General features: G+C 56.3%; 1 protein-coding gene, 1 long non-coding RNA gene and 1 pseudogene across 5 annotated transcripts in view; 1 reads left to right on the top strand and 2 right to left on the bottom strand.

The window, feature by feature from the left end:
• Positions 1 to 1186: 1186 nt before the first annotated feature.
• LOC309643175 (small ribosomal subunit protein uS5 pseudogene) lies at positions 1187 to 4841 on the bottom strand (annotated as a pseudogene). Its single transcript has one exon. The product of its transcript is annotated as a small ribosomal subunit protein uS5 pseudogene (transcript).
• Positions 4842 to 8649: 3808 nt separating this feature from the next.
• Positions 8650 to 13125, top strand: LOC309642161. Its single transcript, XR_014253013.1, has 2 exons — positions 8650 to 11331; positions 11430 to 13125. It is a non-coding gene; the product is annotated as an uncharacterized lncRNA (long non-coding RNA).
• A 3234-nt stretch (positions 13126 to 16359) lies between these two features.
• The window catches only part of GLRX3 (glutaredoxin 3), a 31186-nt gene continuing 28886 nt past the window's right edge, over positions 16360 to 18659 (bottom strand). For all 3 annotated transcript variants that reach the window (XM_082423222.1, XM_082423223.1, XM_082423224.1), the window contains one exon: positions 16360 to 16624. In XM_082423222.1, coding sequence (XP_082279348.1) covers positions 16574 to 16624 — 51 coding nt within the window. In that variant the 3' untranslated portion in view covers positions 16360 to 16573. The remainder of the gene's footprint in view (positions 16625 to 18659) is intronic.

Here is an 18659-nt window from a genome sequence, read left to right on the forward strand (position 1 = left end):
CGCACAGGAGAGAGGTTTCTCCTAATGAAAGGACATGGGGGCTTCTCCACCCCCTCTTCCTGCCCAGGGAAGGATGACGACAGCGGCTCCGGGCAGGGTCCCCAGAGATGCTGCAAGCCCCTCAGAGGCAGGAGCGTGGCCGCCCTCACATCCCAGGCTGAGAATCATCCCCCAAGGGACACCGTCCTCTGCGGCCGAGAGCATCCTGCCCCGCGTACCACCTGCTAGGAACCCCTGCGCTTTCGGCTCAACCCCCGAGCAATTTGGAGGGGCCCCTCCACGTGGGCTGCCCAAGTCTCCCTGCAGAGCTGGCCCCCCGAGGCTCGGCACACACGGCAGCTGCCAGGGAGCGAGCGGCCTGTGCTCTGCCCGGCCGGCACCTGCCCGCCCAGGGACCCTCAGTCCCGGTACCATCGGACACCTCACCTGCGTGGTGGCACCTGCTCCTCCAGGTGGGAGCCCTGCAGGCTGCCCTCTCGGTGAACGGCAGCTCTTACCCCACCCGACAAAACCCTTTGGCAGCTGCTCTTGGGGACCTGGGTCCCTCCACCCTCGACCCCAGAGGCCCCATTATGGCTTCGCTGCTGTTTGCTCTCCCGGGGAGGCCCCCGCCTGCCCCAAGCGCCCCCCTGCGCTCCTCCCTCCCTTCCAGCCTACACCTCTCTGCCCGCATCCCTCACTCGGTGCCCAGCACGCTGCCACCCTGCACGTGACACCGGGGGACTGGATCCTGAGAGGCCCATCTCAGCACCCCCAGCCCTCGCGTGGGGCCTCCGCCACACCCCTTCCAGCCAGCCCCATTTACAGATGAGCAAACCGAGGCAGAAGGCTATCAGTGACGACCAGGGTGGCACAGGTAAGGACTCGCCTGTGCAGAGGGCAGCTGGAGATGGGGGGTGGCGTGGGGCTGCCACAGCCAGAGGGAATGGGGGGCACGTCCCCCAGATTCTAGAAACAGCACTGCTTGTCTTTGCTTTGAATTGCAGGAACGATGGTTCAGAGGCAGGAAAGCTCCTTTGTCACTCCTGGGGCCTCCCTGTGGCACGAAGCCCAGACGTCGGGGAAGGAGCCCCCAGGGTCACAGCCCCGCTGGGGACCTCCCGCCCGCCCCACCCCAGGAGAGCCTCATGTCCGGGGCCCAGCTGCTCCCACCTCCCTCCATCCCCTCCTTGGGGCCCCGCCACCGTCCCAGGAGACGTCCCAGGTTCTCTCAGCTCCCCCAGCCACGGAGGATCCCATTTAGGGGGAGATCTCCTCCTCTCCCCTTCCCTGTCCCCTTTCTCATCCACGCACCCCGGACTCCCCGACCCCATTCTTAAAGGAGGGTGAGAGCCCATGAAGCACAGACATTCCCAGAGGCCACTGAAGACAGACACCTGCTGGAGGGGGCCAGGAGACACTGAGAGTATAAACACAGGGTCAGCAGCTCAGGAGAGCCGGCCACACCGACATGCAAATACCTCGAAATCGGACATCCCTCTGGGCACAAGGCAACTAAAACGGATTAGCGCCAAGTGTCACTGATCTCCACCTCCCAGGGACTGGCAAACCCTTCTGAGGGCACGTGTGACTGTTCTAAACCTCTGAAGTCTCACTTCTAAGTGACATCCAAACCGCAGAGCAGAGCATTTTACAAAGCAAGCAGCAACAACGAAGCCACCAGAGCTCTGGAAGCAGCCATGAGGAGGAGGCTGGGCCTTCAGGGCCACCTGGGCCACAGTCCAGCGGTCAGAGGTGGGAGCGGGGGGCCAGGGTCACCCAGACCACGCGACCCAGGGCCTCACCTGGAAGCCGGTCCTGGGGCAGTGTCGCCTCATGTGCAAGCGCAAAATAGCAAGTGCAAGTTAAAGGGTGTTTTAAGAGGAATGAGGCTTTTCTTTTTATTAATTTATTTTTTTAACCGGCTTCATTTACTTTATTTTTATCATGTAAAACAATGTGGCGGCTCCAGCTGTAGCCTGGGTCCTCTGCACGGAAACTCTGGTTTCCGTGGCCCTTTACAATACGGTCAGTGAATTCCTGATACGGAGACTTGGTGAGTACCAACCCTTTCCAGAGATCAGGGGTGAGACACCTGTAGGTCTTGGAAATGGCATCAAAGGTGGCCGTGGCAACGTCGCCCAGGGTGGTGGTGCAGCCCCTGGCGGGATGTAGCAGTCGTCAATTCCGGCCATCAGCAGTAGCTTCCTGGGCACAGGGGCTGAGACGATGCCAGTGCCCCGGGGGGCAGAGACGAGGCGCACCAGCACAGAGCCACAGCGGCCAGTCACCTGGGAAGGGACGGTATGGGGCCTACTGATCTCATTCCCAAGAGCCTCGCCACACGGGCATGACGGGGAGCTTGGCCAGAATTATGGCCCCGCGGAGGGCAGTGGCTACCTCCTTAGAGCACCTGACACCCAAACCGACACGTCCCTTGTAATCCGCGACAGAAGCGAATGCCTTGAACCTGGTCCGCTGGCCAGCACGGGTCTGCTTCTGACCAGGCATAATCTTCAAAACCTCGGCCTTGAGGGCTGCCCCCAGGAAAAAGTCAATGATCTCAGATTCCTTGATGGGCAGAAGGAAGAGACAGATCTCCTCCAGGGACCTGATCTTCATGAAGTCCTTGACCAGGCGGCCCAGCTTGGTGACGGGGAGCCACTCCTTGTCCTCAGCCTTGCCTCCTCAAGCTCCGAGGCCTCCGCCCCGGCCCCGGTTGCCGCTGCCAAAGACTCCGAGGAAGCCGCCGCAGCCTCCCACTCCAGGGGCCCCTGGGGCCTCCGGGCTCTCCCGCAGCACCGGTGTCATCCGCCCTTCGGTGTTTTTACGGAGAAGCAGCGGAATTAGGCTTTTATGTTGACGTTTATGCGAAGAGCGTGCAGAACGTGTCCCTAACTGGGAAAACGCACACACCCAGCGTATCTTGTTTCTACCTAAATCTGTGATGCATCGTCTACATCAAAGGGATGACACCGACATGCTTTCACAATGTTCTGCAACTTGGACCTCAGTGAGAACCCCGTGAGGTGTTTACAGGAACTTGACCTTGGCAGGCATCTCTGTGGGAGGGATTTTGTCACAGCGCACCCAGGTGTGCCCTGCAACCCCAGCTGGAATCTCCTTCCCCACCTCCAGCTGGAGGATAAGACAGAATACAGTTCTCAGAGAGCTCCAAGGGCTGCTTCTAGCAAGAACAGAACAGACAAACTTCTATCAGCCAAAATTTCATTACATGTTCTGTTTGGAGCTATACTTGAAATCAATGACTCACATTCCTGCACAGGCAGCCAAACATGTCCCCAGCAACTTGTCCACAGCCGTTTGCCTTGGTCACTGTGTTGACTTTGGTGCTGAGGGACAAGGACGCCTGCCGCGCGGGGCTTCAAAGAGGGAGCGAGCACCTGGTACCTTCGCAGGTGACGCTTCCCCGGCTTCCACTCGGCTCAGTAACACACAACACTTAGAAGGTCTCTCCCCGTTGCTGGGGTTTGTGGAGAAGCTGATAGCATCGTTATCTCTTTCCCTGTTTTATGTCGAGGGTCTCAGCCATAAGCACTAAAAGGAATCAGTTCCCAGTTCTTATTTCCTAATAAAAGAAAGATTCTCTCTGCCCACACTACTTCTCTGTGCCGGGAGAAGGAAGCTCCATCAAACCCGACTGATTCCAGCCAACACAGAGGATTCGGGGCAGACGGGGCTGTAGGGGCCAGGGGACCTCCCCCGACGTCAGGGCCCATGGGCCCCTCCGCTTGGGAAGGGGCGGCCTGGTCAGCGTGGGCTGGAGCCCAGCCCACACCAGGCCGCTACTGTCAGGAAGGCAGAGCCCGGATGCCCTGAGCCTCCAGCGGGATGGACGGGCCGGCCGGATGCTGACCTGGCCCAAGTCAGACAAGTCGGCGCTTGGTGCCCCACTGTGGCCTGCTGTGTCCACGGGGCCTCATAGGATCCTGTCGTGGAGAACGGTCACTCCAGAGCAGGGGCTGCACTAACTCGTGCTCCCAGCGACACTCTGCAGCCGAGGGGGTGTGCGAGCATCCCCGGGGCTCCCCTGGGCAGCGGAGCTGGACCACGCTCTGTCCGGGGCTGCAGACCCCAGGCTGGAGCTCCTGCCCTGGCCCGCATCTGGACTCAGATGCTGGCTCCACAAGACATGTCCCGCGGTTGTAGGCGGGAATGCTAAAAAAATGTGTCAAAAATGAGATGAATCTTCCCGCATACGTGCACTTGTACATGCACGGGCATGCGGACATGCACGTGTGCACAACGCACACCCACACACGCCGGCACACATGCACACACGCACACACAGGCCTCTCTCCCCAGGCTCTGCCTGGGACATCAAGCCAGTCGTCGCCTGCAGCTCAGCTGCCCCAGGTCGGGAGCGTGGACCCCAGCTCCGCTCCGCCCTTGCAGCCCGGCCCCTCTCAACGCACCTCTGCAGCCCCCACTAAGAGGCAGAGTTTCCCTCTGCCCCTGGAACCCGGGCTGGCTTTGCAGCTGCAGAGGAAAGAACAGGGCACCAGCGCCAGCCTGAGCTCTGCACGTGTCCGCCCGCTGTCTTGGACCCTGTGGCCACCGTGAGAACAGGCCCAGGCCGGCCAGGGGGAGTGATGAGGTGCCCCCTGGGGGTCAGCTGAGCCGTGAAGCCGGGCCAGCCAGCCCCGGCTGACCCCGCATATCCCGCCTGTGGGAGAGCCCCGGACTCCCCGCCGCAGAGACACCCAAGGGCCCAGAGGCACTGAGCGTAGGGGCGGGGAGGGGCGGGTTGCAGCTACGGTGGCGACAGCGCTGGCGGGAGGTGACAGCGGCACTGTCCTATCTGCACGATCGACACCGAGCGCTCCCAGCAAGGAAGAGTCTCATCAGACGGCCAGGCTGCCCAGAGTGGTGTCGCCCAGCTCCCCGGCTCTGCAAACCAGAGTCCTGCTGTGACGACCAGGGCAGGGCCGCCCATCCAGAGGCAGCTTTGCAACAGGAGGGCCAAAGAGACCACACACGGGCCTGCTGAGAATCACGCGGGTAAGGAGACCCTGCGACACTCCTTCCCCTCCGACCCCCACCTCCCGGCAGGGAGGCGGCCGGCAGGGGTCCTGACACCGATGCACGATGCACGACACACCCTTGGCCCAGCGTGGCCTTGAGGACTACAGCCTGGGGCCTCCCCTGTGACCTGGGCTCACACCTAAACACGGCCTTTACCTCCTCCGTTGCCCCGTCCACAGCCGCGTCCAGCCCGCCTGCACCTGGACTCCTGCCGCAGCCTCCTCGAGGCCAGCCTTCCCGGCACGGTTCCCCCTGCCTCCCCTCCCAGGCCAGGCTTCGTCGAGCGGACTGTGTGTTCCCATCACCACCGCCCAGGGGCCTGCTGGGGCTCCCTGTCCCCCTGCGGGCCGAGGCCCAGCCCCACACTTACGACAGGGGGGCCTTCGGCCGCTGCGCTGACTCCCCGAGAGGCCGAGGGACCCACGTGGATGCCAGATGCCGACAAGCAGGACGAGCGAGCCTCGTGCCTCCGTGGAGGAAGGGAGGCCGGGGGAGAGAAGGGGGAGGACACTGGAGGGGGCAGTGGACGCCACTCCAGCAAAGGCACAGGGGCAGGGGGCTGACTCCGGGACCCCCGTCTCCTTCCTGTCCCATCCTGTGGGCAAGAGCAGGGGCAAAGGAGGGCCAGAGAGAGCCCCAGCCCGCTGGGCAGCTCAGAGTCAGAAGCCGCAGCCGGCACCATCACCAAGAGCCCATTGGCTGAGCCATGGAAGCTGAGGGTCAGGAGACAAGGGGAGAACCGGGGAGCGGGAGGGATCTGGTTAGAAAAGGTCTCACTGGCCAGGTGGGGGGACGGAGGTGGCTGGGGCCACAGAAGAGCAGCAGGGGGGAGCCTTGTGGTGAATGGGCTGTTCTGTGTCCTGACAGCGGAGGTGGGTACATGAGTTTACACGTGTGGTAAAGCTGCAGAGAACTAGACACACACGTGCCCATATGCACACGCATGCACACGGGGCACACGCGAGGACGCACATGAGGGCACACAGACTGGTGGGATCTGATGGAGATCAGGGGACAGTGTCGCAGCTGTCAATACACTGCACGACGCTCCCTCGGGGGAACCGGGTGAGGGTAGCCAGGACTCCTCTGTTATTTCTTACAACTGCATGTGAGCCTACAATTATCTCAAGTTTTGTCAAAGTCCCGCTGGCTGGCACTCGGAGAAGAGGCTAGGAGGAGGCGGGACCCCATGAGGGATGAGCAGATGGGGGCACATCAGGACCTGCTGGGGGTCGGGGGCCGCAGGAGGGGGTGACCTGGAGAAGCGAGGGTGGGATGACTGCTGGGGCTTTAAAGGGAAGAGAGGGACCAGTTCCCCCAGGGGCCTCCCAAACAGACAGCAGAGGCTCAGATGGAAAGGAAACAAACTTACAACTTTGACAGGTCATTTGAGTTTGGGAACAAGGCTAGTTTGCCAAAATGATTCTTCCCTCTTTAATTAAAATCCTTTATTAACTGCCAAACTAATACCTTCCCCCAAGACAGACAAGATAATGAGCCCACATCCTTCAGCCCAGGCGGGCAGCCGTCCAAGCAGGCGGGGTGGGCTCAGGAGAGGGGCCAGGCCGCCACAGACCCGCCCCACTGGGCTGTGGGCATGACCCAAACCCAGGGTAGGGTTCGCATCCGGGGCAGAAATCACATCTGACCGGACTCTGAGTACGGCAGGTTCTGGATGCCAAGGGATGTCCGGCGTGCGCCCCAGGAGCCCTGGCTGTGACCACAGACAGGGAGAAGGGGCAGGTATGGCCACCCTGCCACGGGGGCACCACGGGGACACCACGGGGACACCACGGGGACAGTGGCTGTCCACCAGCCTGGTTCAGGCCCTGGATATCGGCCCTAAATTCATTTTCTTTTCACTTCATTTGAAACATTCCAAACAGACAAGACTAGGGACCCATATAACAAAAGCCATGTACGGACCACCAGCCTTACCCAATCTGGAACATACTCCCTCCTGCCCTTTAAGTATAAAATAAATACCGGTACCATGACTCCATGCTGATATAAATATGTTATTGGAAAAAATAAATACATGGGAAAAAGAGACAAATCTCCCAAAACTTCCGTGTAGAGGAACCCCAAGTAGTTAGTTAGATACTCTCCCTAACGATGCCCCTTAAGTGTGGACCGTGCAGAGTGACTTCCTCCCAGAGGACACTATGAACAGGAGGAAAACAGTGACCTGACAGGGAGGCACCTGACAGACAGACCCCAGGCAGGTGATCAAGGTCGCCATCAGCAGCCGTAAGTCATGTGGCAAGTACGGCCCATACCCTGGGTAGGACGTGATGAGAAGGGCACTTTCCTCTGCGGGTTTCTTCCCCGAAAACCACTGCCCCCGTCTAATCACGAGAAAAACCTCAGCTGCATCCCAACAGAGACACGTCTTACAAAACGCCTGACCGGTACTCCTCAAACTGCCAAGTGTATGGAAAACGAGGAGAGGCTGAGAAACTGCCCCAGCCAGGAGGAGCTTCAGGAGACACTGCCCCTAAGTGTCACGTGGGGTCCTGGGTAGGACCCTGGGACAGAAAAAGGACCTTAGGCAAAAACTACGGAAATCTCAATGAAGTATGGACTTTCGCTCAGGATAATGTATTGATATTGGTTCATTAATTATAGCAAATCAGCCATACTGGCATAAGTTGTTAATAAGATGGGAAACAGGGTGTTGAGGGGGATATGGAACCCTCTGGACTTTGTACCCCATTTTTCTGTAAATCTAAAACTAGTCTAAAAACTCAAGTCTATTAATTTTTTAAAAAAACTAACCCCTGATTGTCCCCACTGTCCCCCAAGGTCCCTGAGCTCCTCCTTTGGAGGACACTGAAGGTTTACTGGGGCTAAAAAACAAAAGACTCAGGAGGGGAAGCTGGCCCCAAAGAGGCCAGAGGCCTGTGTGTGCTGGGGCCCGGGCGGACCTGTCTTTGCGTCCGGAGCACCAGGCACGGTCCCCTCTGCGCGCGGGGACACCCGCTCGGGAAGAGCGGGGATCGACCCTCACCCCCGGCAGTCGTCAGGATCACCCGGGTGAGCTGCGAGATGCACGCAAGCGCGATGAGGGTGCCGGCTGCTGCTCCCTGCTGGCAGCGACGCAGCGAGGCCAGGAGGGGTCGCAGGCGTCCCCCCTCGCGGAACCGCAGACACCGGGGCGCGGGATACACACCACACCCGGGCCCCCCAAGGACCGGGCAGGGCGGAGGTCTCGGGGTGCCCGCCCTGCTAGGGTCCCCTGCTCCCCAGACACCGCCGCCCGGACCACAGTGGCCTCCGAGGGCCCAGATCCCCGGAGGGGCCCCGAAGGGCCGGCTTGCCACGGGGGCAGCGGGGGTGGGGAGCGCCCCGAGCCAGGCTCTGCGTCCCAGTCCTGACTCCCTCGGCACCGGGGCCTCCGTGTCCTGGGCGGGAAAATGAGGCCCACGGTCGGGCCCAGGGCGGAACCTCAACGCGGGTAACGCGGCCAAGCGGCACCTGCACAGGTGCGCCGGGCGCCCTCCGGGGAAGTTTCCGGCTTCTGGTTCCTCCCCCAGCGCGCGCGCACGGCCGGACGCGCGCTCCGGGATCCGCGGGCCGGCTCCCGCGAGCTCCTCGGTCCTCGCGCGCCCCCTGGCGCCCGGCGGCCGCCCCTGCAGGCGGTACGGGCCAGCCGCCAGCGCGGTGAGCAGCGCCCTCGCGTGGACACGCGCCGTCTCCGCCCGCCCGGAGGTCCGCGGCCCGCGAGGAGACGACTCCGGGGCCTGGCCGCGCGCTAAGTCCAAGCGGACCTCTATGATCCAGCAGGGGCCGGAGAACGAGCGCACCGGCCTGGGCCGTTCTGCATTCGACAGAACTGACGCTTGAGAAGCCCTGGGGGACCTCTTTCCGTTTAGGACAGCCGTGAGGGGTGGAAAACTCAGCGTCACGCGGGGCCCTGGGCGTCGCCTGCCGTCACCCGGCCCTGTGGCTGGGGGCAGAGGGGCGCCCCTGCAGGTCCCACGACCGCGGCACACGGGGGGCAGGGGCAGGGACCCCACCCAGCCAGGCAGGGCTGGCCACCGGCTCCGACCTCTGGTTCCGGGGCTGGCATCTGCGCGCGTCCTCCCCGGCAGTGCGGCCCACGGCCAGGCTCAGGGGCTGCACGTCTCCCGGGGCGAGGCGACCCCGCGCCAGCGCAGACGCGCCCAGGCCGGCCCTTCCAGAAAGGGGGCGCACCGGGACCCACCCCTCCAGAAGGGGGGGGGGCGCACCGGAACTTACCTCTCCAGAGGCGGGGAGTGCCGGGAGCCGACCTCTCCACAAGCGGGGTGCACTGGGGTCGACCGCTCCAGAAAGTTGCGCGCAAGCACCGAGCCCTCCAGGCAGGAGAGGACGCAGAGCCTGCGCAGCCCCTCCCCGCACGTGCCCGGCGCGCCCCTCCCCCAGCCCGGCCCCGAGGGCGCACACGTGCTCCTGGAGTGGCGCCGGCCGGGCCTGCGCATGTCCTGGCTCCCGGGCCCTCGCGGAGGGCGAGGGAAACTGAGGGCGGGGAGAGAGGCCCCGGCCGGGCGGGCGATCTGCAGCCACCCAGAACAGCCCCTCCAAGGGTGATCGTGCTCAATTCAAATGCAGCCCTCCGGGTCATTAGCAGGGTGTATTTGTCATGATAAGAGGACAGCACAAATTGTAACGTTTTGTTCGCTTGATTTAGAACTTCATTGTTTGCACAGAGGGTGGGAGGCTTGCTCCGTGAGCGCCGGGCTGTTCCCCAGGCTGCCCCGGGGTGACAGCAACCGCCCGGGACCCACGGGATGGGAAGGGGCTCGCCCGGAGCAGAGGCGCTGCCCTGCCGACCGCACCGAGTGGCTGCTGTCCGCCACCCCAGCCAGAGCACAGCGCTTGCTGAGAATGACCATTCGCTGCGTCCAGAGGGTGCAGGGATTGGGAGCTCAACCACCCCCTGAGATGAGTGACTTTGGAAAATTTCTGAACCTGTTCCCCCCACGCCAAAAATGGCACCTGTGACACCCATCATGCTTGGGTCCTTGGCAGTTTCTACCTAACAAGCACTGGGCTTCCAGCAGAGCCTGGCCTTCAGCAAAGGGCAGCTCCCGTGATCGTCAGTCTTCTCCCCCCCCGCCCCACCTCCTGCACCAGCCCTCTGCCCCATTAGGGCCAGTTGGGGCCCCATCCACAGGCCAGCCCTCCGCCCTGTGCTCAGTGCCCTCTGGCCACCGGGAACTTGAATGGCCTCCCTCCAAGTCACCAGGGAAGGAGCTCTGGAGCCAGGTGACCCAGGGCCAAATCCCAGCTCTACCTGGTACTGTGTGACCTGGAGCAGGTGGCTTAACCTCTCTGTGCTCAGTTTCCCCATCTATAAAATGGGGTTGATAATGCCCACCTTATAGGTTGTTGTGAGAAGTAAGCGATTCACTGTGTCAAATATACAGGACAGTACTTGACAACGTCATCAGCACCAGGTAGGTAGGTGTTGCTGTTGTTATACCACATCACTAACACAGGAATGCATGAAGAGCAAGGACTCAGGACACTGATTGTGTTGAGGGTAATGTGCACGTTTCCCTAGTGAATAGTTTTGGTCAAGTTCAAAAAGACCACTCCTTAGCGGGACAGCAGTTACACTAAGTGGCTCTTCAACAGGACCTCTAGGAAAGAACAGGGTCAGGGCTGGACCTACCCCCCCATCCCCCCTCAGACCACACCCCCAAGGCTTCATGGGCCTGCGCAGTCCCGCTGGCAGGGCCCTCCCTCACTCAGGGAACCCACGCTGTTCAACACTCTGCTATCACCTTGAAATGCATCATTGTATCTCTGGACTTGTGTTTGCTAGGCGAAGTCTAAGGGGACAACGTGCGGCCCCACCTGTCGCCGCCACCCTGTTCACACACAGCATGGAGTCCCAGTGCCCCTGTGCACAGTAGGTCCCTGAGCCTCAGCGCACGTACAGGTGAGCCCGCAGCCCTGAGAGGCCATGCTTTCCGTTCAAACCACAGCTTGCTTCTACACAGAGCGAAGGCAACAGCGTTCCAAGAGCCACGCGTGACCAGGAACCCTGTCTGTCCCTCTGCGCGGTATCCCTCGTGCTGGCCGACCACTCACGGTGAACTGACAGGAGGCGAAGATGGTACCCAGCCCCCCCCCTCACCCCCGCCCCCACCCCGGGCCCTTCCTCCTGCATCAGCCGGGGCAGTGTTGAGAGAATGCGCACCCATCAAGAAGGGGAGTAAAAGGTTGAGTTTTCTGCAGCATTTCCAACGTTTGGTAACAAAATACACGTGCACGCCCAAGCTATAAAGACTGTCATTTCACACCCTCCATGTACAGGTAAATGCTCTTATATTTGCATTTAAAGTTGTCACTGCACAATACAAAGAAAAGCGGACTCCTGCTAATAATTTAAATTTTTAATTTTTCTTTAGTAGGGCATTAAACAGCAAAATTGTAAAACCATGACATAGAGAATGTGGAAGAAAAAAGCTTTACGTTTTAGCACCTCTAAGGGCACTTTTTTTCCTGCTCTTTGAACAAAGGCCCAGAGTTTTCATTTTTCACTGGGCCCAGCACTCAGGCCCCACCTAGGTGACGCAGGAGGCTGCTTCCCAGGAGAGGAAAGTGCCCCGAGGAGCGTTCTCTTCCGGAGCAGGACACACTTAGGAACGGAGGGACTGGACGTGTGACACAGAGCCCGGCGCTGTACTCGTGAGCCACCTGCTCGGCTGCTCCCGGTCCACGGAGCCTGACAGCCAGACCCGCACACCCTGCCCAGCAGGACGCCATGACGCTGGAGTGAGACCCTCGGGACACACAAGGCGCAAGTGCCCTGGACCGCGCCAGTCCTGGCCAGATCTCCACTGTGGGCCCAGAAACAGCTGGGGCCTCTTGCCTGCCTGCACCAGCGGCCAAATGGCCTGGAACCTTCCTCTAGAGGGAGGAGGAAGGGAGGGAGGGGCTCTCTGAGGGCATCCAAGCTCCTATCTGTCATCATGGCCCTTTTTTAAAACACAAAACACAAAACACAGAGCAGTAGCATAAAAAACTATGTAAACGCCCGTAAAAATACCAAGCTTCTCTTCTTCCTGAATAGACCCCATATCCAGGTTCCAGGCCTGGGTTTGAAGGCTGGGCTGTACCTGGTTCCTGCAGACAGGAACCCTAACACCCTAACTCCAGGCCACGTGGCAGGCATCCCCCAGGCAACCCCACAAACAGTCAGACTCTCCCTCTAGGGGTTCATACGGGAAACTTATAACTTAAACAAAACGTGTTGTTTTAGGGGATGGTTAAAAATTATCTACAAATGATAACCATTTAGATGAAGGTGGGGGAGCACACGACAGGCCTTTCTGGTCATAAGGGCTGAGTCCTGGCACCTAATTTTTACACAGCCACGGTACTCCTGACGGATTTCGGAAGCCCAAGACCTCTGGCTGCAGCCATCGTGCCGCGATGCCCAAAGCACAGTGCCCAGGGCTGGAGTTGGTGTCCCTCCTGGCTCAGATCCCCGCGGCTAGCCCTGGACCCCTGCGAAGTAACTTAGATGCACCGGAGCCTTCCTCGGGGGATGCTGTGGCCTCAGCGCATGGCGAACCCGGGCACACGCCCAACACACGCCCTCCCCGTTGGGCCCGAATGCCCCGAAGCCGGCCGAACTCACGTCTTCCGGATCTGAACATCTGTGAACATCAAAGCCCCTAGCATTCTGAAACCAGAGTGGGGTTACTAACTATAAAACCCTGTCTTTGAAATTACCCATTTTGGTGAATGAGGCACCAACTTCTATCCATTCCTACAACTCAACATCTGAAATGGGGTATAAAAAAATGAATTTATCTGCAAAGAACCAAATTACTTTTATTTTGGAAAAAAATGTGTGAACTGTGGTAACAAGTACCTATTGTCACGTTTAAGAAAACTGACTTTATTTAAAGCCTAAATCGAAAATCATGCTTCATATTTTGGTCTTAAGCTTTGAACTTCTGACTTGGCCACGGGATAGGTCTTATTTTTGTAATTCCCTCCAATGAGGCAGGTAATGATTACCTGCATCAAGTCATTCAAATGTATTACAGTTGTTTCAGAGGTCAATTAAACTTCTTAGCATGACTAGAAACGTACTTTCTTTAAAAATAAGTTAATACAATGAGATTTTCTAATTATAAACATATGCTTCCTACTTTAAAAAATTTGTCTCTATCTCAAACTCATCAGGAGGTGTTTTGTGAAGTTTGCAAATGGAAAATCATTTTTTTCTTCCTTCTTGAGCAAGTTAATGATCAGTCAAGATGGACAGGGCCTGAAGTTCCTGACCGAGGCCAAGAACAGCACAGCTGCCCTGCAAGGCTCAGCTGTCCCACAGAATGACACAAGGTCCCCATCACCACCAGGGCAAGGCCAACCCCCCCATCCTTTTATGTTCCAAGGGCCATTTACATTATTTTAGCAAATCTCAACACATTTACCTCCTAGGCCTTCTTCAAATCAATCCTTGGACTACGAGGTAACAGGTGGTAAGAAAGAGGAAGGATGAACTGCCCTCCCCAGTGCTCAGGAGAGGGACAGACTTCAGCCAGAGCCCAGAGTCCCGGCCAGTCACCCGGCATTTCCCATTACAGGTACAAAGGCAACTTAATTCCATACGCCGTGATGGGGTGGCCGTGGGGAGGGGGCGAGCCTCAGGTCTAGGGAGTCATATAATCCCGGACGGAAATCTCAGCCCAAGCCTGCAGCTGAGCCTTTGCGCTAACAACTCACTTATCTCCCTGAGTTCCTCACCCAAATTCCCAACTCCTTTCATTGGTTTTATTTTTTCTCTCCACTTCTGGTTACAAAGCAAAATCAGAGTTTTTTGGGGTTTTTGTTTTGTTTTTTTTAGTCCCTTCCTGCAAGCTATTTCCCCAAGTGGATACCAATTCCCTAAGAACCCTTCCCTCGCAAGGAAGTTGCCTCCAGGCTCGACACACAAGTCTTGGGGAGCTGCCTGCCTCCTCAGTAAGCCCTGCCGGTTCCTATGGAACAGTCACTTTCTTGAAGGGCAACCTGGGGGTTAACAGACAAAGTCCTAACGGCAGCCAGTGCCAGCATCCGCAGCACCCTGCACGGTGACCTGCCGCTCCCCAGCCCCAGGCCCACCATGAGCCCCATGTCACAAGCGAACTCAAGCACAGGGAGCCACATAGGCGAGGAGCTGGCAGGGCTGGGCCGTGCAGAGGCCCCCCGCTCCCCAGCAGACAACAGCGCTTCCCAGCCCTTCTATCCACACACACGCCCCTACTCCCCCAAACCAGACAAACTCACTAAAACCCTCACACAGCCCCTGCCCCAAGTCTGCTCCCAACAAAGCTCAGACTCGGGCAACATCCAAATGACACCCTGTCACCTTCCCTGCCAACGGTCTCTCAAGTGCTGAGAACTATTCTGTCTCCAGGATTTGTGGATCCCAGAGAAGATTACAATTTTGACAGAACGTTACGACTAGGACAGGCTTGCTGGTTAGGAAATCTGATCGGGGATTACCTATGGAATGTGAAGTTCCACCAGGCACAAGAATCACCTGCCTTACTCCTACAATTTACCCAGAAAAGTCAATGAGGAATGGCTATCACTTTGCATGGAGGCCTCTTGGCCTTCCCAACGTCTAGCTGGAAACACCTGCAAAACAGAAATCTGCGCCACTGTCACTCCAACATACCTGGAGCCAACAGAGCCAAAAACAGAATTCAAGAGGACAACCTCACGTTCAACACAGGGACAACTCCCCAAAAACTCTGAACACTCATCCCTACTCAAACCGTGATGCTCAACCAAAGATGACACCGTCAAGTTTTTCATCATGCAAGAGTCACCTGAAGGAAGGGAAGGCTGTCCTAAAATGCATGCAGCATCTTACATTATCAGAGCAACACCTCTGGCCAGAAGGGCGGTTCCCAAATTGGAGGTCGGCGTTTTTGTTAAAAGTTATATATTTTGTTTATTTGAATGTGCAAGAGGGAAAAAAAAAAAAACTAGTAAAGATACTGTTGTGATAGCAAAGACACTGTTGCTTGGGATAAGGTGAGGTTAAAATCTGACTTAGTAGAAAATGTACCAGGGCAGGTAGCACTCGTGGAGAGAGCAGAAATCACGAAAGCAGCGTGCAGACGATTTAGGTTTTAGGATAAAGCACGCAAGGGAATTAGGGACCCCTCTGTGAGCCACACACATCCCTGAAGGCAATGGCTTAATAAAATTTCAGTCAAAATTCCATTTCCATCTGCATTTTAAAGGTTTGCTTATACAGTTATTTTCATTTTAAATGGAAAAATGTAGTTCATAGACTAATGCCCAGAAGAGACCCACCTGAATACACACAGTGGCAGGAATATCCACCATGATGGGTGTCCTCCTCCCGGCAGGAAGCAAGGCCACGGCCACCTTTATGATCTCGTGCAGATGTCCTCTGTAACACACACCAGGGCATCAGCTCCCTCCTCTCCACACAACCAAAAAGCAGAGAAATGGCCTGTCGCTCAAGAGACAGGAAAAGCCAGCGCCCTGGTGAAGGGCTAACCTGCATTTCCTCCTGTTTCTCTTACCTAAACTGCTGGCCTCTGCACCCCTTTCCTTACAACCACCAGACAGTTTTCAGATCGACAGGCTGGGAAAACTCAAGGAGGCTAACATGTGCCACAGGTACCAGAAAAGTCTAAGAACCATGACAGTGGATTCAACCGTCTGTTTAAGGCATGCACAGCACAGGCCTACTGAAGCAACTGTTTTTTCAATACGTTGGATTCAGGACCAAAAATACTATTGAAATTTTCATGGAATTCTGGATGTTCTCGACAGACTTAAGGGCTAAATCAGTACTTTCAATACAATGATTAAAATAAGTTGTGATGTGTAGCGCACAACTCGACAACACCGTTCTGCTCTCTGCCAGGCTACCATCCTTGTACAAGCTACGAAAGCAGCCTTGCTGACACACCCACTGAGAAGTCACCTTCCTCGCGAACGTTTCTTGGTGCCGCGCCGTGGGGCTTTCTGCGACAGGTCCTCAACCTGCAGACGCCTGACACTGCCGCTGCGACCGCACCAGGGCCCAGCTCAGTGACGCTGTCAGGACAAGGTCTGCAGCGGAGTTTTCTGAGCTGCAAAGAGATCCTCGGCCAGTGAGGGGAGCCACTGGTTTGGTCTATGAGTGGCTCTAAATGCTGCTGTCTGTGGTTCAGACTCTCACAGTTCTCCACTCTCTGAAGACTGTCTCTTCCTTAACTGCTTCAAGATGCCCACATATGATGAATAAGAGATGAAAAGTGGGTTAATTACAGTAACTATACGTCTAACACCACTGTAAAGACACACTTTTTTACACAATTATTTTTAACTGAACTTGAAGGTGTTTATTGCGTTCTGTTTTTGGTGGAAGAAATGTCACATACGTTTATTTAGCACAACCTTGTGAAATACACAAAGCGTAACTGGGGACGAGCATTTTCTACTCCTAGCCCACTTCTGAGGACTAAATCATGAGCTGCTCCACTGGAATGAAGGCTTTCTTGCAGTAGCTGGGCACCAAGTCTAACGTTTATTAATTTTCTCCTTTCAGTATAGGCAGCAACTCACCATTTTCTTTCAGTTCCTAAAAATAAAAAAGGAAATAATAATATCATGCATACGTATATATAAAAAATGAAAACATCTAAACAATGAAAGATAACATCTATATCAGAGAACCCAAAGAAACACCTTATTGGATGAAAACTCCAGTCCACCAACACACTTGAACAAAGGATCATGCCATAAAAACTGGGCACACTATCATAGTACAAAATTAAAGTTAAAAGGCATTCTAAAACGAACACCACCAAATTTTTTAGCATTAGCGAATACAGCAATGAGAGCAACACGATGAAGCTTCCTATTTAAACAATAGCAATAAACAGGGAAAATGAACTTTGACTGAAAAAAGAAACGCTGTGATATTAAGGTCCACTCAGATACAATGCACATGACACCTGTGGCCCTACAGGTGGTAAACAGGCTTCACTATTTCAACCAAACCTGGAAAAGCCATGGTACTAGTACGTAAATGTAAAGGCCAGAATCCATTAAAGAGATGAAGTAATTCAGAAAGTTTTTTGTGCCTATCTTTCAGATCTAAAATATGGAATACAGCCATCAAGTTTAAAACATGACGATGGAGGATAAATAAGATTTCCTAGTTTAAGGTAAACACTTAATTCGATAGAACATTTCAGGTTCTTCCTAAGCTGCATGAACATCAGTGAATAAAACCACTGAAATCCACCCGCACTGCTCTCTGGATTGAACCCACACAGGCATGATCCTGTCACACGAACTCAGACAGCAAGGGCTTGGGCTCTTCTACCCATTTAACAGGCAGACGTCCGGCTACGCCAAAAGGCCAGGCAGGGCCTCTCAGAGCACGCCACTCAGAGGCAGCAGGCCACGCGGCAAGGCGGGAGGGCCGGGCGGCCCTCAGGTGGGGTCTGGCCACGGCTCCCTGGCTGCCACGGGGCACACAGCTCCCCTAACTTCTGTCCATTGCGTCACCCGCCGGACGATGAGACGTGGCGGCCTGCACGGAGAGCCAGAGGGGCCTGCCTGGCGTGGCGCAGGCCCTCCGGACGCCGCGGTGACTGTGAGCCAGTGGGCTAAACAGCAACCGGATCTAGATATTCTGCCTCTCAACTGTTTCTGCGTCCAAACAGTCTGCGGTGAGGACGTTCACTCTTTAGAGGTAACATTAACGCACTGTGTACGTATTAACTAGTAGATATTTTTCTCAGGACATTAGCCTGATGGAGTCACTGAGTCACCGAGTAATTCATTCATTCAATCACCCACTCAACCAAAACAGCACTCACGGCTCCTGTTGAGCGCAGTCAGGATTAACCCGTTGGCAACACAGCTGAGGCTTGAAGTCGGGGGTCTCCAACCCCTGGGCCACGGACCAGTACCGGTCCGAGGCCTGTTAGGAGCCGGGCCGCAACGCAGGAGGAGCCGGGCCACGACGCAGGAGGCGAGCGGCGGACGAGCGAGCGAAGCCTCACCTGCCGCTCCCCGTCGCTCGCGTCACCATCTGAGCCATCCCACCGCCACCCCGCCCCCGCCCCCGTCCATGGAAAAACTGTCTTCCACGAAACCAGTCCCCGGTGCCAAAAGTGCTGGGGACCACTGCTTTAAGTGACCCAAAGGTGAAGAACTGACCTCTGCCAGAAACAGACCAAAACGGCAACCTGACAGCTATTCCCAGTTATCTCCTCAAAGAAACATGTTAACTCCATCACACATTTCCAAGTGTGCAAGTTCTTAGCAGGTGGACACAGAAAGTCATATAACGGACACCCTGTTATATACCTAAAAAGAAGGTGCCCATGCAGCTCAGCCTTAGAATTAAATGAGATTTATTGATTGTAGCTCCCCACGGGCTACCAGTGGCTGAGCTACAGGCTATCAAACATTCAGACAAGAACAGGCTCAAGGGTATTCCGGTCGGAAGGCAGTTTGTGTCTTACAAAAATAAAAAACAGATATAAAATAACAAATGCACATCTATTTTTGTTGCCTCAGGGCTATTCAAAAGCTACTATGTTAAACCACCTTTTTTTTTTCCCTCCTGGAATGAGACGGTTTATTGGGGAAATGCCTCA

This window comes from Balaenoptera physalus (genome assembly GCF_965194825.1).
Source record: "Balaenoptera physalus genome assembly, chromosome: 14".
In the NCBI taxonomy this organism is placed as follows: Eukaryota; Metazoa; Chordata; class Mammalia; order Artiodactyla; family Balaenopteridae; genus Balaenoptera; species Balaenoptera physalus.